We start from the raw sequence: 24,601 nt of genomic DNA, 5'->3' as shown, positions 1-24,601 counted from the left end.
TGTCACATGGGATTCCTGTGTTCAACATATTTTTCCTTTTGCTCTTCTGTTAATTTGGCTCCACATGTAGTTGAGAACTATCTGCCAAATAAGCTTTAGAAACACAGTCAAGAAAAACAGTCCTTGCCCTCGAGGTGTCTAAATTCCCACACAGCAGATAGGCATGTAAGTATATAATTACAATGCAGCACGAGATAAGACATAACAAGCATGTACTAAAAGAGGTATGAAATAAAAGACAAGAAGCAAATGCGGTAGAATCTTAACAGTACTAGGTGGAGTAAAATTTGGATCATTTTATAATCTTTATGTTTTTACATTTGCCATTATATATATTGCCTTTTTAATGAGAAGAACAAGTTATGGGAATACAGACAAGATATAACGGGGGACAAAGAAAGGAATAGTTAATGTGACCCATGGGAGGACTTTTACAACTTTACACAGAAAAACCAACCAGTGAAGAGTTTCTATTGCATGTCTGAGCCTTCAGCAGCCACTGAGAAAGATTAAGAGAACTGCAAGTGCAAGCATGGAAACCCGGGGCTCCTGAGTGGCTCGGTGGGTTAAGCAGTTAAGCGTCCGACTTTGGCTCAGGTCATGATCAGCTCAGGTTCACGGGTTTGAGCCCCGCCTCAGGCTCTGTGCCGACAGCTCAGGGCCTGGAGCCTGCTTCCGATTCTGTGTCTCCCTCTCTCTCTGCCCCTCCCCCGCTCGTTCTCTGTGTCTCTCTCTCAAAAATAAACATGAAAAAAAATTTTTTTAATACAAAAGCATGGAAACCCAAAGCAAGTAGTTTCTGCTCATTTCTTTCCCTTGGGCAGTATTTTTCAAACCTCTAGTCTGCATAATAAATGGAATGTTTCGTCACTACCAACATCCATAACTGATGCTAACTATTGCCACACAAATGATAATTATGACTGGAGTCTGTTTTGTACATTTGCCAGGTCCCCAAAAAGTTAGGTGTGAATTCTTTTATTTTTATTGCAGATCTATTTTTAAACCCATGTATTTAAATGATCACCTAGTTAATCGTTGTGGGAAGTCTCTTTTGTTAAGATGGAGACACTACCCTACTTTCTCTCACAAGTCCAGATTTTGACATATGCGCTTAAAGTGTTAGCCCCAATCCGTTGGTGAGAAAAATTAAAATAGCGTAACAGGAAATACCACTGAATTTTCAAAATGCTACAGTTTTTACAAAATCACTCAACATATATCATGTTATCAGAGGCTCAGAGAAACTCCACGTGGAAGATAGAGCACATACTACTTCCATTTTCAAAATGATGAAATTGAGACTCAGGTTAAATGACTGCCTCCAGTTTCAAGAGTAGGAAACACAGCTACTAGAAGAGACACGGAACCAAGTCATCCACTGGCTCATCTTTCCTGCAACTGTGCTGACCCACAGTGCGTAAGTGCTATCACCTAAGCCAATGGATGAATGATCATGTGAACAAGAGTAAGGATACCACGATACCACAAGACTTTCAGTGCCGCAATGACTAAAGAAAGAATATCAAAACTTCCCAAGGTTTTCTGTGCAAGGAAAATACCTTCCTTATCTGTTGCAGGGGCTATCATGGGTACTGCATGAGATGAGGCATGTGGAAGTTCCCCATAAATTGTAGAGCACTCTACAGATGATTTTTTTGTTAAATGCATAGAAGACTATTGCTTTCTTTTCCTGTTGTTCCTTACCCTCTGTTCCTGTGACATCTGGCACCATCCATGCCTACCCACACTGGGAAAAGAGGTAGAAGGTCAGCCCTGGGCAACCTTAGAGGGCTAAAACAGGGTCAGACACAAAAGACAAGATTCCAGAAGGCAACACACCAGGATTCACATGCATCAACCCCATATGGTCACTAGGGGGACCCCCACCATGATGCTTCAATTGACTCTTGGCTGAAAACAAAGGCATCTACCCAATGGGAGCACTTCTAAAGGGGCCTTCTCCTTCTCAAGGGTAAAACAGAGACACTTACCTTAACTTCCTCCACATCTTGCAGCCTCAGAGTGGTGAGCAGGAAGAGAGAACAGAGCCATGACAGGAGCTGCGACTGGAACTGGGCCACGCAGAAGGAGATGAGGGTGTGGAGAAAAATTATGGCCGTGCCTTGGGCCCCCAGAACACACCAGGAGGCCCACATTCCGTAAGCCCCCAGGATCCAGGGTCTGTGCTGCAGACAGGGGGGGACACAGTGAGAGACACACAGAGGGAGAGGGCAGAGAGGAAAAGAGAAAAGAGTGAGTGAATGGGTATTGTTATTAAAGGTTCTACATAGATGCATAATGCTTACTGATCCATTAACCAAACTATTCTCACTGCCCTGGGGATTTAGTGAAACCCAAACAGGTTTCAGAAGGACCTTCCACATTAGCCCTAGAGTGACGGCTGCCTACCCTAGAACTCCACCAGATCCACCCAGAAGGAGCCACTTTCCTGCCTTCAGCCAAAGCCACCCAGACCACTGGATCCTACAACAAGATATTGAGCCGACTTTTCAAAAGACACTATGGAAGCCAGAAGCCCGTTGAGAAAACCACCAGCCCAGAACCCTGCGTACACCATCCTGCAAATGTGAAGGTAAAAGAAAGTATTTGTACACATTTCTCAGGTGTTTCATTGAGACAGTTGAGCCAACCAAACCACAAACGGCTTTCTAAGGTCCAAACCAGATTTCTACATTGAAATATCTCAGTGTATTTTTACTAACGTATTGTTTACTGTTTACAGAAAAAGTATATCTTACCTGCTTTATACAATATTGAGGCCTTTGTATAGTCAATCTGATTGGCATGTTCATTCGCATTTTAGGAGAATCAGAATGTCGTTCTATCTAATTATAAAGTTTTATAATTACTGACAGTAAATAACTAAATGAATATGCCTTTGCTTTTATGACATATTCTTGGTCATATCTGGCTGATTAATCCTTACTTAAAACCACAATACTGTTTTAACATTGTTAGAGAGGCAACATATTATAGGGGTTTAATTACTCAAGCTTTGAAGTCCAACTGCCCAAATAAATCCTGGTATCCCCATTAACTACCTGTGTGACCCCAGGCAAGTGACTTCATCTCTCCATGCCTCAGTTTTTTCATATGTACAATTAGGATAAGGGCATGTACTTCATGAGGATTAACTTAATGCATGTAAAACGCTTTCCACAGTGTCTGCATACATAGTAAGAACATGACCAATACTAGTTGTCTAGTCCTAGAGGGGAATACAACGGGTCTTTCTGGTGTACATTTAAAAATATGGTTTCCAGGAATACACCACATTGAAAAGTTGGGAATGCCTGAAATAGGTCTCCTTGTGAAAACAAGAAGAATTCTTTAAAACAAAGACGGATGTGGACCACAAACTGTAAATCTCATCCTTACATGCTAACTCTTCCAAAATATTGCCAAAGTACCATCCCTTCCCAAACCTATGCTCCAGCCCAAGAGAGAACATTTTGAATGAGCAACTAGGTCAGCCACTTCTAAGTTCCAAGAAAATCAGAGAAAACTGCAGTTCAGTTTTACTATTTTTCCATCCTACTGCCCACAGAAAACAGCTACATAAATTTGCTTCAGATTTTCCCCCAAATACTCACCTTTGGGCAGAGTCCATTTATAAGAAACAAGGTCGCCAAAGACCATTTTAGGAAGTAGTTTTAACAAATGAGAAAAAAAAAAAAGGTTTTTCCAACATAATCCACAGCATTTACTACCAGGAATCCTTTTCCAAGCACACATGGCAACATACATACACACAGCTACACTTTTATTAAGCGTTATTTGATCCATTTGGAAGAAGCCTGTTTCTTTGGCTTTCATTTGGGAACTTAACCAAAGACTAAGGGGCTTCAATTTGGAAAAGGCTGAAGGAGATTCTCTGGTGAATTTAACGGTGCCCACCAAAGCTACCGTACAGGCCCCCATGTTTGTCCCCAATTCACACCCCCCACTGTCTTCCTCTTGCCATCTAAGACAGGCAGACCACATTTAATACCATTCTAAGGAAGCACAGAAAACACTCTCACGTTGCCTTCATGTTCTCCACTAGCCCTCATATTATCTACTCATTCTCCCCAGTGGGTTGAGGCATCCATGGCAGACAGGTGATGTAAAGAAAAAGATAAAAATAATACCTACTTTTTAAAAACGTATATAAATTAGGGGGTGCCTGGGTGGCTCAGTAAGTTGGGCATCCAACTCTTTTTTTTAATTTTTTTTAACGTTTATTCTTATTTTTGAGGAAGAGACAGACAGACAGACAGACAGAACACAATAAGGACAGGGGCAGAGAGAGACGGAAACACAGAATCCGAAGCAGCTCCAGGCTCTGAGCTGTCAGAACAGAGCCCGACACAGGGCTCAAACTCACGAACTGTGAGATCATGACCTGGGATGAAGTCGGACACTTAACCAACTGAGCCACCCAGGCACCCCAGTTAAGGATCCAACTCTTGATTTTGGCTCAGGTCATGATCCCAGGGTTGTGGCAGCTGGAGAGGGGCTAGAAATGGAAGAGTGACCCTGCCCACCCAGACAAGCTGCATCTGGATGGCCTGAGGAAGGGGTCTTTCCCCAAGTGCTTCAAAGACCATTTTCATATGCAAAGGCCTAGGGAGGCCTGTTTCATCGATATCTACTCCAAAAGTGCTTCTGTATTTATCAAACTTTGTCTACCTCTTTAGTGAAAATGCTTAAGTAGCAGGTATTAAGCTTCTGACACCAAATATGCTGGGAACTACCTAACGTTTCAAAAATCAAAAATAAAATGGGTTATGTTTTATTCAAAAACAAGACTTCTCATTCCTCGCCAGAAGGACTTTAAGACCTTTTCCCCCAAGCTTTCAGGGCAACCTGGGCAGATACACAGTTTTGATCACACACATAATCTATGTCAAGCTCAAGTTTTAAAAAATCCACCTAAGAGTCAACAAAATCCCAATTTGTTTAAATTAAGTGATGATTATGACTGGAAATTATGGGCCACTTGAGAAGAAGGCACAAAGAATCATTTTGATCAAGTAAAGTACACAAAACATGAGCTTAATTTAAAGCTGGGCTGTGATGTTTCTAATTTAGAAATTTAAATTCTAATTCTATACAATGCTTTTGAGATTTTTGAGATAGTTGTAGATTCACCTGCAGTTATAAGAAATAATACAAAGAGATCCCCCCTCCTACACTTCACCCAGTTTTTCCCAATGGTAATATTTTGCAAAACCATAGCATATCCAACGAGGATACTGACATTGCTACAATCCACCAAATTTATCCAGGTTTCCCCAGTTTTGCTTATACTCCTTTGTATGTGTGTGTGTTTAGTTCCATATAATTTTATCACAGGTATAGGTTCAGTCTCCACCACAGTAAAGATATGTAACATCTTATCTTTACAGATGGAGGTAAATAGTTCTATCACCATAAGGATCTCTTGTGTTGCCCTTTTGCAACTACCTCCTTCCCACTCCCTTTATCCCACATCCTTACCCCTTGGAAACCACCACCATCTTCCCCATTTCTAAAATTTTACTTGAAGAGTTGTATGCAACCTTTGGGATTGGCTTTTTTCACTCATTGTAATTCCCTGGAGACTCATCAAGTTGCTGAGGGTATTTAAAGTTTGCTCCTTTTTACTGCTGTGTAGTATTCCATGTTATGGATGTCTCACCACTTATTTAACCATTCACCTGTAAAAGAACATCTGGGTTTCCAGTTTTTTGTTATTCTGAACAAAAGTGATATAAACATATGTGTACAGTTTTTTGTGTAAAAATAAGTTTTTATTTCTCTGGGATAAATGCCCAAGAGTGTATTGTTTGGGTTGCATGGTAGTTGCATGTTTAGTTCTAGAAGAATCTGCTAAACAGCATTTCCACCAGGAAGGTATGAGTGTTCCATTTTATTCCCATCCTCACCAGCATCTGGCACTGTCACTATGTTTCATCTGAGCCAGTCTGCCAAGTGTGCAGTGGTATCTCACTGTGGCTTTAATTTGCATTCACAAATCTCTTTCAAAAAGCATCAAAGTGTGAGCAACCTGAAGCTCGAGAGTAAGACAGGCTGGGCAAACTTTGTTGAGGCATAGGACTTTCCTGACCCCCTTCACTCACCTTATTCCAGGCTCTTCAGTTTCTAACAGAAGATGAAAAGGCAGGTGAGGGAAGAGAAGAAACTTTTAAAAGTCTAGCAAACAATCAGAAAGAAACTACATTTCTGTGACAGTTGACAAAATGGCAAACTGAGAATGCAGTAGCCTTCCTCATGGGACACAGTGCTTCCCGCCCCAGACTGAAGTAGGTCGGCCACCTGCCCTCTGCTCCCACTGCTCCCTGTGTCTATGCTGAACTATTTCTCAAGACGGCCCATTACGGACTCTCTGCTTGATAGTCCCCCTTCACAGGCTAATACCCTGCCTTGTTCAAATTACAGTAATATAAGCCCAGAATCTAACATGGTGCCTAGCATATAGCAAGCACTCCATAAATGCGGGATAAATGAATGAATGGTGGAACAGTTGGGTGGGTACATGAGTAGATATGGTCGATGGATATGCTTCCCCAAGTCTTTGGACTTAACCTAGTAGTTATGACTAACAAGTAACAAGAAGTTAGCACCAAAATTTGGGGCTGTTTAGTCCACTAACATGAAAATCTGCTGTTTTCCAAGGTCCCTACTTATACCGCTTAACCCCTTATAAACAAAGGCTGCTTTGCCAGTGCAGATAGAACAGTGCCTGTTTTCCATCACAGGGGTCTCTTACAACTCTACTTGTGCTGGGGGAAATCTCAAATAGTTTACAACCGATAGGGCACAGGCACCAAGCTATGAAAGCAGACATCTGTGATAAAATCTGTTGCCCATCACCCCACCCACTGGGGTGGGGGTGGGGGGGTGTTCAGAGAGACTAACCCTAAACTGGTATGTTTACAAGGCTGAAATCACCACCCCTGAGGAAAAACTATGCACTCACCCTCCTTTTCTTCAAATCTTCTTCACTGGGAGTCAAGACTCAGCCACAAGAAGAGCTGGCTGGCAATGCCCCCTCTTACAACATCCTTACTTTTCTCCCACTTCAGCTTGTTCTGTGCTGCAGGCACCGAATGATAAAAGGATGTGCCTGCGTGGTTCCCTCATTAGCTTACCTCCATCGGGAAGAGCAAAAGGGTAAAGCCTTGGTGAGGACAACTGTTGGCAACTACACCAGATTTTGCTGTCTATGAATTCTTTTTGTACATCTGCCCAGAAACCACTCAGTGGGGGCAGTTGTTTGAGAAATAAGTAAAGTCAATCAATAATCCTTATGTATGCCATAATTTATTACATACTACATCATCAATTGCAGCTGCTACTAAAAAATATAGTTATATATTTTGGGGAGGGATATATATACATGTGTATATGTATGTGTGTATATATATGTATATATACATATATATATATATACACATACATATATATACACATACACAAATACACACACACACACCTATCCCCAAACAAAGAGGGAAAACCCAAAACCATCCCAGAGTCCCAACAACCACATTCTAGCTGCTTCTCCTGGGAGCAAAGGCCAGTGGGCCCAAACAAAGCCAATTCCATCCCTCCTTAGATATGCACTGATGGAGGAAGAAGAGTCTGGTTAACACAAGAGATTCCTATTAGGTGTGTGGTTTCAATAAGATGCTGGCAGAGAACACTGTTGACCGCAGCCTTCCAGAGGTTAGTTTCCTCACTTCAGCCAACGCCACGGAACCATGCTTTTCAGTCCTGTGGCCGATGAGCTCAGCTGGTCAGGGCCCGGTGCTAATAATGTGGGTTCTGCCAGTCAGAGGTACAGTGAAAACGTCACTCTGTGGTTAGCAACAGCAGCCACCCTCAGCCCCCACACCAGGCCAGCCCTCTCAAAAGGTTCACACAGGGATATTTTTAGCTCTGAGGGCAGAGAACACAATGTCTCAGGTGGTAGCAAGGCCACAGGGGTGTTCAGGAAAGGAGGCAACTGTCTGACCCACCCAACACACAATCCAATCATAACAAACCCACAGCCAAAGCTCAGAGCCATTACTCAGCCTCCCCTCCCAGGGTACCGGCCCTTGGTCCAGTCTCGCCAAAACCCAGAGAGAAAGCCCTGCCCGGAGAAAAGGCATTTAACCTTGTCCAAGGAGCTCAGTGGAAAGTTTTAGGACTTGTCCTGGAGAAGAGAAGGGAAGAGAAGGGAAGGGAAGAGAAAAAAGGAAATCACACTGTTGAACCTCATCTGCCTCTCTCTGGGAGGAGCTGGGCCACCAAAGGAAGCGATGAGATGCGATAGTAGCTGGAGATGGGAAGCATCCTTGAGGGCCTAGGGCTTGGGCCAGGGAGAACTGCAGACATACTAACATGCCATCTGTGCAGGCAGGTGCTGTCTGTCCATAGCTCATGGCGCCTCTGGAAACGGGGGAATAAAGACAAGTATAGCCCAAATCTTCCACCGTAAGTCCCCAAAACATCGACCATCTGGAACACTTGGTCCAGGTGGTGAAAGCACGAAGCTCATGGGGCCAAAGCTGTGGTTCATACTTACACATCAGGGCCAAGCAGACTCAGACAAAGAGAGCACTGTGCTCCAGCCACAAGCAGAACCCTGCCCACTGGCTGTCGCACAAAGCAAGCCTGTGGTTGAGAGGAGGGGATGGGAGAGACACACACACAGATGACTCAGTGCACACTTGGCAAGGAACACCGCTTCCTGACTTTGCATATGATGTGCTCTGCGGATATAAAGTCCACCTGTCCCCCTGGGCCTGGTAATGAAATGCCAGAAGCCAAAAGAAGCAAACCCTTCCACTTCCTTCAAACTGCAGCTCATGAGCACCTCCTGGGAGGTCTTCCCTCACACCTCCAGGCACAGGTGCCCACTCCTCCTCCCAGGATCCCAACCCACCAGTACATCAGGTCCACAATCAAGATCAGTGTTTGGTCCCCTCTTGTTCTCACCCAACTTCCCAGGGGGAAGGGCTGTGGCTCTCAATCCTTTCCCCCAACAACCCAAGCTTGAAAGAGGGTCAGAGAAAGACATCCATGGGCAGAGTACAGGTATGGCTGAATAGGTAGCCTCTGCCCTCAGGGGCTTTAGAATCTCAAGACAGTTGCTTCCTCCCTTGAACACCCTAGAGGTGACTGCTCCCGGGAGCACACACAGACCAGTCACAGCACACAGCAAATACCAGCAGACCACAGCAGCAGCCACCACGTACTTGGCTTTTATCTTATACAAGCATAACCTTGAAAAACATCAGACCCTCACCACCACCCCAAGAAGCAAGCAGCACCATCCCTATTGCACAAATGAACAGGCTCAAAGTTATCGACTAACTCACTTAACACGTGTGGCTTGAAAGCAGCAAAGCTGGGATTTACCCAAGTCCTTCCCACAACTACTCTGAAAACTGCCTAAGATAAAGAGTCTCAACTCAAAGTAACAAGCAAATTAAACGGAAGAACATCTATATCCTAACCTAGGTAGATTTCTGACGGTGGTCCATGCAAATGGGAGCTAAAAATGGAGGGAGTTTGGAAAGAGGGAGGAGCATCCAGTCAAGAGCATTCCTAAAGTTAATCTACATCTCAAATTCTCCAAGGGGGCTAGATCTCCTCCCGGGGGGGGGGGGGGGGGGGGTGACATCACTCTTTAGGCACAAAGCACAGGCATGCATATAGTACATAAAACGGACAGTATATCTGTGGTATTAAAATTTCACAGTAAGAAAGTCACAATCGGGAAAAGTTTTATGTAAAAAGACTCTGGAGGAACAGGGGTAGTGACAATGAAAAAAAGCTACAGAAAACACTGATCTGTAGAAAGCAAACAAGAAATAGCAAGAGTAAGAGTGAGAGGCAAAGGAGACCAATCCGACGTGGCCACGTCAGTCTCCGTGCATATGAAAGAGTCACAGGGAGGGCAGGAGATGAAACACTCAGTGTGCCCAAGGCACCCTCAGCTCTCCTTCTGCCCCACTTCACTCTTCCACATGTCCAGTTACAGTATATCAAACACCAGCTTAAGATAAGACAAGGCTACATCAGTGCTTTAGAGGGTCCTGGGCATATGTCGATTATACCTCAATTAAAACAAGTCATAAACTGTCAAAGGGGAAAAAAGGGGTGGGCCTGCATTCCCCCCAATTCTATCCACTTCCCACCCCAACCAGACATAACCACTACCCTGAATGTTAACAGTAATCTCATCTTTGTAAGCATATATGTGAATGTATCATTTAGTTTTGCACAATTCTGAGCTTTATAAACATGGGATCTTATCTGATGGATTCCTCTGCAAGTAGCCTTATTACTAGCTCAATGTTGTGATCCAAAAATTCATCCATGTTGACAATTCTAGCTATGATTCAGTCCTTTCCATGGAATACGTTCACTATAATTCCTCCATTTCCCCATAACGGACACCTGGATTCCTTCTGGTTCTTCATTACAAACATCAATCACTGCAATGAATGGCCTGACTTGCCCCCTGACTGGCAAAAAGAGTTTCTCCAGACACTATGTCAGAAGTAGCACTAGTAGCCTTGGGCTGTGCATCTCTTTGAAGTAATATATTACAAAGAAGCTGTACCAATACATATGCACAACCTTTCTGTATGAGTTCAGGTAGCTGTTATTTGATACAATCAGGATTTTTGTTTTGTCTTTGCTACACTGGAAAGTGGGAAATGATACAGCTTTAAGATGTATTTGTTTGATTACTAAAAAAAAGTTGAACAGGTGTTCTAAGTTTACTGGTCATTTATGCTTCCTCTTCTGCAAATTCCTTTTCACATTTGTGCCATTTTTTTCTATTGGGTGATTTGTCTTTTTCTTAGGAAATTTCTTTATATATTCCAAATACTAATCCTTTGTCAGGTTGCAAACAACTCTATTAGTGACTTACCTTTTCACTTTCTTCGTTGTGTCTTTGGCTACATCCAAAGATGTACACTAATTATACACTGATGATTACACATAATTATACATTGACAAGTTCTTATTTTAATGTAGTTAAACTTATCAATTGTTTTCCTTTACAATTTTGTATTTTTTGGGTCTAAAGAAATCTTTCTCAACCCTAATATCAACAGATAGTCTAGATCACACTTGTAAAAGTTATATGCTTTTTTTTTTTAAATCCTTAATCTACCTTGAAAAGGATTATTTGTCATATGAGTTAAGTGTTCATTTCTTTTTAATATAGCTAAACAATTAGGTCAGCACTGCTTACTGAACAGTTCATCTTTTTTAATAATTTTTTAATTTTTTTTTTAAACATTTATTTACTTTTGAGAGACAGAGCACAAGTGGGGGAAGGGTAGAGAGATAGGGAGACACAGAATCCAAAGCAGGCTCCAGACTCTGGGCTGTCAGCACAGAGCCCTACACGGGGCTCAAACCCACAAACCGTGAGATCATGACCTGAGCTGAAGTCAGACGCTTAACCAACTGACCCACCCAGGCACCCCTGAACAGTTCATCTTTTCCACATAGATATGAAATGCCAATTCTGTCATAAATCAAGTTTCCATCTATGCATAGGTATTTTCTAAACTCTATTCTGTTCCATTGGTCTATTTGTCTATCCTGGTACCAATACAACAATGTCCTAATTATTATATCTCTGTAAGTCATAATTTCTGGTAAGGCATATCCTTTGATTTTGGTACCAATCTTATACTATCTTCATTAAATATACATTTCCTCCTTTTCTCTTTTCTGAAAAAGCCTGGTTAAGATTTAAGTCATTTGTGTCTGGATGTTTGGCAGAATTGGTTTATTACTAGTGTTTTTTTAATTTTTTTTTAATTTTTTTATTTATTTTTGACAGAGACAGAGCATGAGTGGGGGAGGGGCAGAGAGACAGGGACACACAGAATCTGAAGCAGGCTCCAGGCTCTGAGCTATCAGCACAGAGCCCGACGCGGGGCTCAAACTCACAGACTATGAGATCATGACCTGAGCCAAAGTTGGACGCTTAACCGACTGAGCCACCCAGGCGCCCTGATTACTAGTATTTTCTTAAATAGATTTGACTAGTGATTAAATTTCTTTTCATGGTTTTAGTAACTATCTGGTCTATTTCTTCATGAGTCAGTTTTGGTAAGTTATATTTCCAGCAATTTGTCTGCTTTGCCAAAGTTTTCAAGATTTTTGGTGTAAAGTTGTGCAAAATATATATCCTCTTACTATATTTTTTCATCAGCTTTTCCATAATATCGGTTATTTGTGCACTTTCTTTTTCCTTGACCAATCTTACCATTAATTTCTACTTTTATTTTTGTTGTTTTCTTCCTTCCTTTTTTCTGTTCTTTAACTTCTTAAACTGTATGTACTTTGCTCATTATTTTTCAGCCTTTCTTCTTAATAGGAATGTGTAGGATTATGGTTTCCAATTAAATACCATGCTAGCCACACCCTACAAGTTTTGATACATGTAGCATTTTTCATTTATTTCTAACTATTTTCTAACTTATAGTATGATGATCTCTTTTTGACCTACAAGTTATTTAAAAGTATGTTTTCTTTAATTTCTAAATGAGTTAGAGTTTTTAGGTCATCTCGTGTTACCGGTTTCCAAACTTAATTGCACTGGGATTAAAGAGAGTAACCTATATAGAACAGATACTTTGACATTTTGTTGAAAATACTTTGAAATGTGTTGAAATGTATGGTCTATATGTCATTAAATTTTATAAATATTCTGTGAATTCTCCAGTTGTTAGATATAATAATTTACATATATTTCTTATATCAAGCTCATTAATTATATTTTCCTTGTTTTTCTAAGTGATATATTAGTCATGAAATTATGTTAAAACCTCTCCCTATAATCAAAATTTTTTAAGGTTTTTTTTGGTGGGGGGGGGGGAGAGGATAGCAAGACTCAAGCAGGCTCTGTGCTGTCATCAAGGAGCCCGACATGAACTCAGGAACCATGAGATCATGAACTGAGCCAAAATCAAGAGCTGGACACTTAACTGACTGAGCCACCCAAGTGCCCCATAAACTTTTCTATCTTTATGGTACTGATCAACTTTTGCTTTACATCTCTTAAAGCAGACAAAATTAGAATTGTAACACCCTCCTAATGGAATTAACTCTGTATCATTAAACAATAATCCTCTGTCACTAATAATGCTCTTTGCCGGTTATTAATAAAACCACACCAGTATATGGGTGGACAGGGGAGTCTTAGGTTTGCTTGGAATGTCTTTTCCCATCCGTTTACCTACCAAACTTTCCATGTCCTTCCATTTTAAGTACATCTTGCTAAGAAGCACATCTCAGGACTCTATTTCTTTATTTTCCCTTACTTCTGTTTTTCTTTTTTAAGTGTATTTATTTTGAGAGAGAGGGAGAGAGAGAGAGAGAGAGAGAGAGAGAGAGAGAGAGAGAGAGAACACAAGCGGGGTAGGGACAGAGAGAAGGAGAGACAGAATCCCAAGCAGGCTCCGAGCCATCAGCGCAGAACTGGACTCAGGGCTCGAACTCACAAACTGTGAGGTCATGACCTGAACAGAGATCAAGACCCGGACGCTTAACCAACTGAGCCATTATTTGTTTTTCTTTTATCCAGTCCGACAACCTTTTTCTGGGGGGTATGGGTGGGGACTGGGTCCATTTACATTGATTGTGACTACTGATCTATTTATCTGCCATTTCTTTTGTGCTTTCTCTTTGTCCTGTTTTCTCCATGTTACACCCTTACTTCTTAATGATATTTATGACAAATGAAGCTCCTCATTTTTAAGGGGGTTAAAAAAATAATAATGCTCTCTTACCATCCCTACCTTACACAAAATGATGAATTAAAATCCTGCTGTGAAAAGCTTTCCTAAAGTTATAAACCTAATCAGTGAGAAAGCCAAAGACCCGACACATCATCGTCATCTCGTACTCTTCTGCTGCACTGCAGTTCACCCACAACCATGGCAGCAGTAGCAAGAGTGGACACATCTCACAGATCGTCCTCGACATCCTTCGTCTTTCCCTCACACAAGTAACAGTGACAGGTAGTAAGCTATTCATTTCACAGATGGGAAAACTGAGACCTGGGCAATAAGTCATCTGTCTGTGGGCAGAGAAATTTTAGTTAGACACAAAAATGTTAAATCTCTAGAAAACTTGAAGTCTTAAAAAAAAAAAAAAAAAGACCAAACAGAAATTTGTGGAAGAAAAGAAACCCATTAATGAGGGCTTAGGTACCTAAAATCGCTACTAGCTTAGGGACACCCAAAAAATTATTATTTACTATTGGGTCTGCTCAGAAAGCTCTATGAAATGTTTCAATGTATGAAGATCTGGCAGCATATAACAGTGAAGATTTTGCCATTTTAGAAGATGGGAACCACTTGGGTACAAAAAAGTAATCAGCATCACATTTAAAACAAAGTTAATATGTCGTTGGAATTTCCTATCTTCCAGGATGAGACACGATCCTAAAAAGCACTGATTTTCAAGAAAGAGCTAAAAACTAGCCCATGTCCGGTACACGTTTGTAACCACACGACACCCTGTTTTCCTTAGCCTCACACTGTGGTCTGTCGTGCCCAGAGGCTCCTGCTTCTTCTGTCTCTTCACCCCCATGAACCTCTAAGAATCAAACGTTTCCTGTGGGCTGACTTCCAAGTCAGTTTTTGGTCGGGTCATCTTTACTATGTAGATTTCCAAGCACAGACTCATTTTTTTTCACTTGGGGAATCTATGGAGTCAAGAAGCATGTATCAGAAGACACTGGACAAAAGCCTGGCCCCTCAGCGACAGAAAGATCCTCCAGGCAGCGTCTGAGATCCCTTGGGAGCTAAACCCATCAAGAGGCTTTCAATCCTCCCTCCTGTGAAAGCACTTCTCAAACATCCCCTTTGAAGTAGCCCTTGTTCTCCACTCCAAGCCAGGGCAAGAATAAAAAAATACTACTGGAATTCTTATCTACAACAGCTACCGTGGCATAAAGTATTCGACATTGAAACGATTCCCATTTACTGATATCATTCACTACTTTCTCCTGAACTTATACATTGTCCTCAACAATCGGTGTTTTGTTTTGTTTTTTTAATTTTTTTTTTAAACGTTTATTTATTTTTGAGACAGAGAGAGACAGAGCATGAACAGGGGAGGGGCAGAGAGAGAGGGAGACACAGAATCTGAAACAGGCTCCAGGCTCTGAGCTGTCAGCACAGAGCCCAACGCGGGGCTCGAACTCACGGCCCATGAGATCATGACCTGAGCCAAAGTCGGACGCTTAACCGACCAAGCCACCCAGGCGCCCCTAATCAATGTTTTTTCAATACGATCATTTGATCAGGTATGATCTTAGTTTTATTCTAAAACCTTCATATTCAATGGTTTTAAAAATAACCTGGAGGAAGCAAATGCAGGATAAAAATGTATGAGATCTTTACCATAAATGTCTTATTGATCATTAGCAATTCTTTCTCACCTTTTCCAGGCTCCCAACGCCAATATCCACATCTCCTGATTCCCAGTTCAGGACTCTTTCCTCTCAAAAGGCAAAGAAACAGGCATAAGAGGAAATGCTGCACATAATCATACCTTCCTTGCAAGCACGCCGGCCACCTGAGACACAGCCATGTGGCCCAGCAGAAACCGCACCAGCTGCTGTCTTCCCCATTCCATCCAGAAGCTCCACTCAAAGTCATTTGGGTCCTAAAGAGAGCAAAACAGGAGATTATCCGAGGGATTTTGGTACATCTTAGGCAGAACACAAACTCCAGTTAATAAAACAACCGGAAAGAAGGACAACGAGAGTCCAAACTCCAAATGACATGCGCGCATTCCCAGCCCCAGTGCTGCCACAACACCACCAGCTTGTACCCTTCCCTCCAGCTTGGCTGGTCTCACTGCCCTTCTCCGAATCAGTGTCTTTTCAGAGCTGATCCCCCAGGACCCTCTGTGGAACAAAAACCATTATTATTCCCATTTCATAAAAGATGAAACAGAGGCTTAAAGAATTCAATTCATGTACCCGGTGTCACATAGACAATATCAGTTCATTGCTTGCACTATCTCAGGTTAGCCACGCAAACGAGAGAAATGCAAATTGGCTGCTAATAAAATTGCTTAAGGTCAATCGTGTTAAGTCTTGCTGTCAATTTGGGCAGGAGAATGAAATTAACCAATTCTCCATAGGATAAGGATGAAAGAATGAAAGATATACTTCACTTCCCTTCAGGAAGCTGTGTGTCCAGGAACACCCTGTGTGTAGGTGTCCATTATCACCCCATGTCTAGACATGCACCAGGAACAGTATCTGCAGCTCCCTGGCAGAAGCAGGTGAAAACTTCTGGGTAAGATTACACGTGTGAATAGCTGGGGACTAACATCCAAAAACCTTGGTTTGGCCTTGGGAGCCCTAGGGAGACCATGGCAGCTGATTCAAATATGGAGGGAACAAACAGTGGCCATTCTAAAATGGGCAATGCATGCTTGGCCAATGAGCATCTCAATGATGAAGCGGGGATTTGAGATCCTCAGGATTTTCTAGCCCAACTGTGTGGGTGGGGAAGGAATCCCTGAGTGACTATTGATATGGAACAACTCACCAGTCTCTGCAAATGGAACTTTAATTGGATTTAGAGGAAAATACATGATTTTTTTTTTATACCTAAGGATTGAAGAGTAATTTCATACCAGTTACACATTTAAAAATTCTTTTTCCAGAAGGTAAAGCATAGATAAAATTTATCTTGATTCATATCAGACTATGAATACAGAGGTAGCAAACCTCATAGCCAAGGTTATAAGCTTGTTTTGGTTTAGATCCCAGATCTACCCATACACTGTTTGTGATGACTCTGAGTGAGATAATTTATACCTTTCTGACCTATCTGCTCATGTGATAACAGTACTGATCTTCCAGGGGTTTGTGAAGTTTAAATGAGAACATATGCATACCTTAAGTTCAAAACAGTACCTGGCATGCTGCACTCAATAAAAACTGCTACTTGCCACCAACTGTTAGTCCCATGTACTTCTCATCCTATGTTAACCAGCAAGACTGTATCGTGCTTTACAATGTGCCACTTGTTTTTAAAAAAAAAAAAAAAGTTTTTCCATTTTCCAAATGAATACAGTATTATACATCATCAAATAAAACATGTTCCTCACATTCAAGATCCTGATCCATAGACAACCTGCTCGTAGAGCCCCCATCCCCATAAAAATTATGGGTCTCGTCCAATTCTTTCCATTCAGAGATGATGACAGGGTCCAAGATGTGCACGTGCCACATGGCCAGGCAGCAGCAGAGCAGAGAACTCAAACCTTTACCTTGGCTCTCAATCCCTGATCCAAAGCTCATTTCCTCATCTCAAAAATTTCAGATGAGTCAATTAAATGAATGAATGCAAACAAGCTCAAAGGTCACGTGATGATGCCATGCTGGGAAAGTGCCGCTTTTGTAACAAGGATACAGGCAAAGAGACGCTAAAACTCAAGGTTGAATTTTTTTAATTCCCCCCTCAAAAATATTCCAATATCCTACCTTTTTTATTATAAAGAGTGTTCTTAAACACTAAGAATAACACTTTAAATTCAGAACCCCAGGCTTACCAATGCTTCAAAGCTTCTCCAACTTTAACTTTCTAGGGGAAAAATGGTATCTCATAAAATGTAAGAAACCAAAAAGACGTTGATGTTCCAACGGAAGACCCAGGCCTACTGAAAACCCTGTGCTAATAAAACCCCATCAACAAAAGTTAGGGTCTTTCATCATTAATTCCTTTGCAGAAAATATCCATTTAAAGGAAATAAAAACATTTCTCTCATGTCTATCCTTCTCCATTTAACATATTTACCTAAAGGAAATCATGTCTATCCTAAGGAAATAATCGGACAGAAAAGTTGAGCCAATGAATGGAACAAGATGGCCAATAACTAGTGGTTGATGATTTGGGTAAGAAAAATGTTGACCCACCTGCTTTTATAAGCAAAAACTTTACAGATACTAAGTTCAATCACACGTTTCAAGGCAAATGTTAAAGCCTCAAATTAAGAACAATTTTTTCATATTCTGTTCCTTCCTCCACTTCCTTTCTTGACCCTGCAGTTCTTAGTCAATTAAAACACTCTTCTTCAGGTCTCTAAGTGAGCCAGACATAAACTAGGGATCAATTCAAGTCAGACAGAACCAGGAAGGCTCCTCCACAGAGAAAGGGGAGACTAAACTCCAAGGAACAGTAATCTACATCCAATCTTCTAGATCCGTGCTTCCCAAGCTTCAGTGTGCACACAAATCATCTACACATCCTGCTAACATGCAGATTCTGGCAGCATCTCACCTCTGGGATGGGGCCTGGGATTCTCTATTTCTAACTGGCTCCCAGGTGATGATATCTGCTGGCCCAGGGACCACATTTTGAGTAGCAAAGATCTACATCACTTATTATGCCTCCTTCCACCTGAATGGTCGTCACCGCAGAGGATCCTTAACAGTGCACCCCACCCCATACAATTCCCAGGCAGGGACACACTAAAGCTAATATTTGCCAACAGAACAACCATCATCCTGCTCACTGTCGGAAACTCTGAGCACCTTAATTCAACATGTTTTAAACTAAGTAAGTTAACATGCACAGTTACTCATTCTGATACTTTCAATCTGCAACCAGGCAAAACCGGGAAACCTAAAAGCACATGACAGTTCTAGGCATCTCTTAAATAGTGACTCCAACTTCCTGGTGAAACAGTCTTCCCTATTCTTCACAAAAGAAAGGGCCTGGGCCTGGTATTCTTAATTGCTTCTTTCCCCATCCAGAGAGCAGAGTCCTATCCTAGGCCCTGTGGGAAAACCTGTGTATTCCTCACCCTTGGGGAACTCACATCACCAACACCGACACCCCGCAATCAAGACACTGAAAATCCACTGTAAAACAAGAGAGGTCACAGTGATGTAATTCAAACACATACACTTGTATAAGTAAGACCTTTCCTTCTCATGTAAATCACTACCATTCTGGGTATGTGTTTTCTAACAACCTCACAACAACCCTTCAAGTTTTTTGAATAGACAAATTATTTGCCCATAACGAGTAGAGGGGAGAGCTGGATTTCAAACACAGACCTATCTGTTACCAAAGAGGAAGTCCTTTTCCAAGATGTTCCTACTTGTGCTGACTCTACCTGGACTTCCCTAATCCACCCAGACAGACACACACACACACACACACACACACACACACACACACACACACACACACGCGCGCGCGCACACATACATGCACCCTACTAACCAAACTGCCTCCGAGAGGGTACCTCCTTAATACCACCATAACCACAAAGATGTTGGCTCAAGTGTGAAGTCTTCTTCCCTCTTCCAGGTGGACCTCATTGTGTCCCTGTCATTCACATCTGAATTCCAGCACCTTTATTATAACATAATTTATTGGAGCACTTTTTATTATAGTCAATTCATGTATTTTCTCTCTAGGGAGAAAAATGGCAAGTTCTTGAAAGTAACCTTGACTTAACCAAATTTGCATCAGGTATGCCCAACATTTGGCAAGCCTTAAAAATGATGGGGGAGGGGTGCCTGGGTGGCTCAGTCGGTGGAGCGTCTGACTTCGGCTCAGTCATGATCTCACAGCTTGTGAGTTCGAGCCCCGCATCGGGCTCTGTGCTGACAGCTGGGAGCCTGGAGCCTGCTTCAGATTCTGTGTCTCCCTCTCTCTCTGTCCCTCCCCCTTTCATGCTCTGTCTCTGTCTCTGTCTCTCTCTCTCAAAGATAAATAACAAACGTTAAAAAAATTTTTTAATGGTGGGGGAGTAAAATCAGCCTAAGTTCTTTTTTTTTAATTTGTTTAATGTTTTTATTTATTTTTGAGACAGAGAGAGAGAGAGCATGAGCAGGGGAGGGGCAGAGAGAGAGAGGGAGACACAGAATCCGAAGCAGGCTCCAGGCTCCAAGCTGTCAGCACAGAGCCCGACGCGGGGCTCAAACTCATGGACCGTGAGATCATGACTTGAGCTGAAGTCAGACGCTTAACTGACTGAGCCACCCAGGTGTCCCTAAAATCAGCCTATGTTCTTATCACATTTCTACTCCTGCACAAACCTGGGTAAGTCACTAGGCTCTCTGGATCTGAGCCTTCTACATCTAAAACGAAAGGCTAAACTAGCATGATGTCTAAGATGCCCTTAAGAGAGTAAAAAAAAAAAGGTAGGGGTGCCTGGGTGGCTCAGTACATTAAGCAGCCAACTTTGGATCAGGTCATGACCTCATGGCTTGTGAGTTTAAGCCCCACATGGGGCTCTGTGCTGACAGCTCAGAGCCTGGAGCCCATTTCAGGTCTCCCCCTCCCCACTCTCATTCTGTCTCTCTCTCTCAAAAATAAACATTAAAATTAAAAAAAAAAAAAAGCTACTTTCCAGACTAAGGAAAAGAGACACTAATAATAGAGTGTCTACAGACTGCTGACTGAGCACCCACCATTCTGGCGAGGGGTTGATCTCCCATCACCCCCCCAATGACCAATCCAGGCCTCCACACAGTCCACCTGCTCTGTTCCAGAAAGTCCACCAGCCTGCCCTCTTCCCCAGATTGGGTAGAAACTACTACAGTATATTTACTATGTCGTAGGATTCTGCCCATAGCAAGATAAGTCAACCATCCTCAGAGAGGCTACATATCCTATGTCCCAGGTCCAAGAGCAAATACATGACAAAGGCTGATTTTAAAGCCCTAGGTACTAGACCACAAGGCCCATATTTCATGTGGTAAATACCTATAACATAAAAATAGTTAAGATGGTAAATTGTAAGTGCACAGCTCAGTGGCATTAAGTACATTTACACTGTTACACAACTGTAACCACCATCCATCTCCAGAATCTTCAGCTAGAATGTTCAACTACTTGACTCAGAGTTAAATCTGACATTCATTTCCATGCTTCTCTGGAGCCCTGAAGGGAGGATGGATGGAGATTCCCACAGAGTGATTAGTACCGTGTATGTTTTTGTGCTATGCATGTATTTGTTAAGTATAGATAAACAATAAACTATTTTAGTCTGATAGTCCCAGAAACACAAATTCAAGAGTTTTCAGGCTGCATATCCTGGAACAGATAGAGATACTCACAGGCCAAATCTGAGAGAGTTGACATGCTCAAGACCCCCCAAACCCACTCAAAAGAAAGGAAGGCAGAAAGGTTCTAGAAACTGGACTGAAGAGAAGTGAATCCATGGTTAACCAAAGGGAAACATGAACATTCAGAAAAGCTGCAAGATCTGAAATGCCAGGGGAAAGGGACCATCCTACCTTCTTCTCAAAATAAAATGTCGGCTCTGTATGGCCGACTCTTCCAACCCTTTTCTAGCATGACTTCCTATACATTAGAGGTCAGAAGGCAAAAAACAACAACAACAACAACAAAAACTTTACATTACCTACATTTCCCAGAATTCCCTGCAGCTAGCATGTCTACATGTGCCCCAGCTTCTGATGAACAAATACACAATGACTCTGATAAGAGCATAAAGATGTGCAGGCTGGGAGACTCTTCTGAAAGTATAGTGGCAGAGGCCCTTGTTTTTCCGCAGCACCATCAGTGGACACTCCAGGGTTCAGTCAGTCCATCCGGAGGGTTGGCAGTTTTGGTTAGCACACTCGCTGCACTGTCCACTCAGGCTGGGACCTGTGCAGCAGCCACAGTTTTGCTCTGGAAATTGCTCCTGGAAGTTCACTTCGTGCCTGTCCCTGCAGTCCTTTTGACTGTTCTAAAATCTCCTTAAATCCCTGCAATACATTCCTTTCTGCTTAAGCAGACCAGGGTGGATTCTGTTGTCTGGAACAGAACCTTGATCAACATACTTTGGAAGGGATTTTTCTCCTGACTGCAATCCAGTTCTACTTGTGTAACAGAAGCCACTATGAGAATATTCACTTTATTTATTTATTTTAATATGAAATTTATTGTCAAATTGGTTTCCATACAACACCCAGTGCTCATCCCAACAGGTGCCCTCCTCAATGCCCATCACCCACTTTCCTGTCCCTCCCACCCCCCATCAACCCTCAGGTTATTCTCAGTTTTTAAGAGTCTCTTATGCTTTGGCTCCCTCCCTTTTTTTCTTCCTTCCCCTCCCCCATGGTCTTGAGTTTCTCAGGATCCACATAAGAGTGAAAACGTACGGTATCTGTCTTTCTCTGCCTGACTTATTTCACTTGGCATAACACCCTCCAGTTCCATCCATGTTGCTACAAAAGGCCATATTTCATTCTGTCTCATTGCCAAGTAGTATTCCATTGTGTATATAAACCATAATTTCTTTATCCATTTATCAGTTGATGGACACTTAGGCTCTTTCTGTAATTTGGCTATTGTTGAAAGTGCTGCTATAAACATTGGGGTACAAGTGCCCCTATGCATCAGCACTCCTGTATCCCTGGGGTAAATTCCTAGCAGTGCTATTGCTGGGTCATAGGGTAGATCGGTTTTTAATTTTTTGAGGAACCTCCACACTGTTTCCCAGAGCGGCTGCACCAATTTGCAGAGAATATTCACTTTAAAGAAACCTATTCCAAAATAAGTCTATTTATTGCAGGAAAATGAAATGGAGCAAAATACCAGCCTAGCCGGTCCAAGGGGTTCTAGAACTGGAAAATGAAGGCAATGAGTGTTGCACATTCACAAGTGCATCTGTTTATATATTTCAAAACCAAATAGAAAATGATCTACCTTACTTACCAATCTGTATTTTTCATTACCATAACTCTCTTTTTCTCAGAGAAAACAACAGAGAGCTGAATATACTGTATATTACTATTTTCCTTACCCTCATATCCAGCATTTCACCAAAAAAAGAAATATAACAGAAACATTAGACACTTTTGTGTATCTATTTCCTACATAGCATTATGTTCATATTATTTACCTCAAGACCCAATTCCTAATCACACTGAGCAAGTCACCTCTGAACAGGGAAAACCTTTATAAGATACCTAAATCCAGAAATGTTTCCCTGCACGTTCAAAAGCAACAAGCTCACCTTAATGGCCTATAAATTTCCAAAGGAGAAAGAAAAAGAAAAAAAAAAAAAAAAAAAAAAGGACTAATATGTAGGAACTCCGCACAGAAGAAGCACTGCTCTCTGAATGAACTCAGGCTAATGATTCATTTAGCAATTATTGGAATAGTTTTCTCTTTCAACAGATGCTTTGCTATTTCTAAAATAATTTGAACAAAATTATTTTACTGCCCACAATTTCCAGAGACTCTTCCCCCAACCAACATTTCCTCAAAGATAAAATGTTTTCCCTACCAAATTTTTTATTCTGTAAATAATAAAGTCTCTGCTTAAAGTCTTTACCGGCCTCCACAGGTAAAGAAGATACTCACAGGATAGGGATCCATCGACAGGGTTGGCGTAAACTACAATGGTTCTACTGTGTGTCATTCCCAGTCTCTTAACTGGCCTTCATGATCTAAGCCTCACAATCCATCCAGGGCATAATGGGGGCAGACGGATGTTCTGCAGAAGAAAAAGCCTCTCAAGATGACTTAACTAAATCAAGAACACTTAAATTCTTCGAATCTCTTCAACACAACTAACAACCTAAATTCAGTAACATTCTCTGACTACCCCTCTACCTACCTACTTCCTAGAAGTTGTTCCAGAGTATTCAGGACTTATGCATATACTTGATCAAACATGTAAAGATTCTGTCTCTGCCTTGTCTATATTTCTCCTTTTCTTCCTGGAGCTAACAAAAAGAATCAAATTTTTAAAAACAAATAGTACATTCTAGTATGAAGTCAAGGCTTTATAAAAATTATATTCCTTTCTCCACACCTCTCAAACTGGAAAAACACCGTATTTTCTACCAAGTATATGGAGAAATGAGTTGTAAATGAGTAATAAGGCTGATAAATAAGTTAGGGATCATGACAAAAAAGTAATAGAACAGGATGGCTGGACAGCCAATTATTAAAATATGATTTCCCAGCTACAAACTCTAATAAATCATGCATTCTATTAGCATCTCTTCTCCTGAATACCAAAAATACAAAAGGAGTCACAGTAACATAGAAGAAAAATATGGTCCGCCAACCTTTGAGGGCCTTGGTCCCTAACATGGCCCTCCCACCCGGAGAATTTGCTTTCTGCTTAGGAAGTTTGCATACATACAAGAAAACTAGTTAATACACAACATCCCTGCAGTGGGCAAAAACTAGCAAACTAGAACTCCAGGTGGAATCCCCAAATGTCAAGTCTTCAGGGAAGAAGGCCAATTCAGAAAGATATGAGGGACAGAGGCACCTGGATGGCTCAGTCAGTTAAGCATCCAACTTCGGCTCCGGTCATGATCTCGCATTTCATGGGTTTGAGCCCCTCACTGGGCTCGATGCGGACAGCTCAGAGCCCAGAGCCTGCTTCAGATTCTATGTCTCCCTCTCTCTCTCTGCCCCTCCCCACTTGTGCTCTGTCCCTGTCTCTATCTCTCTCTCAAAAATAAACATTAAAACATTTTTTAAAAGAAAGATATGAGTGATAAAAAAGAAAAACTAACATTTTTGTCATCTTTCCAGGGGGTACAGGAGGG

At 41.8% G+C, this 24,601-nt stretch overlaps 1 protein-coding gene across 16 annotated transcripts in view; it reads right to left on the bottom strand.

The window, feature by feature from the left end:
• HHAT (hedgehog acyltransferase) overlaps positions 1-24,601 on the bottom strand; it is a 319,323-nt gene that overhangs the window by 239,157 nt on the left and 55,565 nt on the right. For 14 of the 16 annotated variants that reach the window (XM_053208994.1, XM_053208987.1, XM_053208995.1 and 11 more), the window contains 2 exons: positions 15,595-15,708; positions 1,995-2,189 (listed from right to left, as the gene is read on the bottom strand). In XM_053208994.1, the coding sequence (XP_053064969.1) occupies positions 1,995-2,189; positions 15,595-15,708 (309 nt within the window). The remainder of the gene's footprint in view (positions 1-1,994; positions 2,190-15,594; positions 15,709-24,601) is intronic. The other 2 variants (XM_053208996.1, XM_053208999.1) reach the window with 1 other exon arrangement.

The sequence above is a fragment of the Acinonyx jubatus genome, chromosome E4, assembly GCF_027475565.1.
Source record: "Acinonyx jubatus isolate Ajub_Pintada_27869175 chromosome E4, VMU_Ajub_asm_v1.0, whole genome shotgun sequence".
NCBI lineage: Eukaryota > Metazoa > Chordata > Mammalia > Carnivora > Felidae > Acinonyx > Acinonyx jubatus.
Note: the sequence above shows the minus strand (reverse complement) of the source record. Positions and strands in the feature narration are given on the sequence as shown.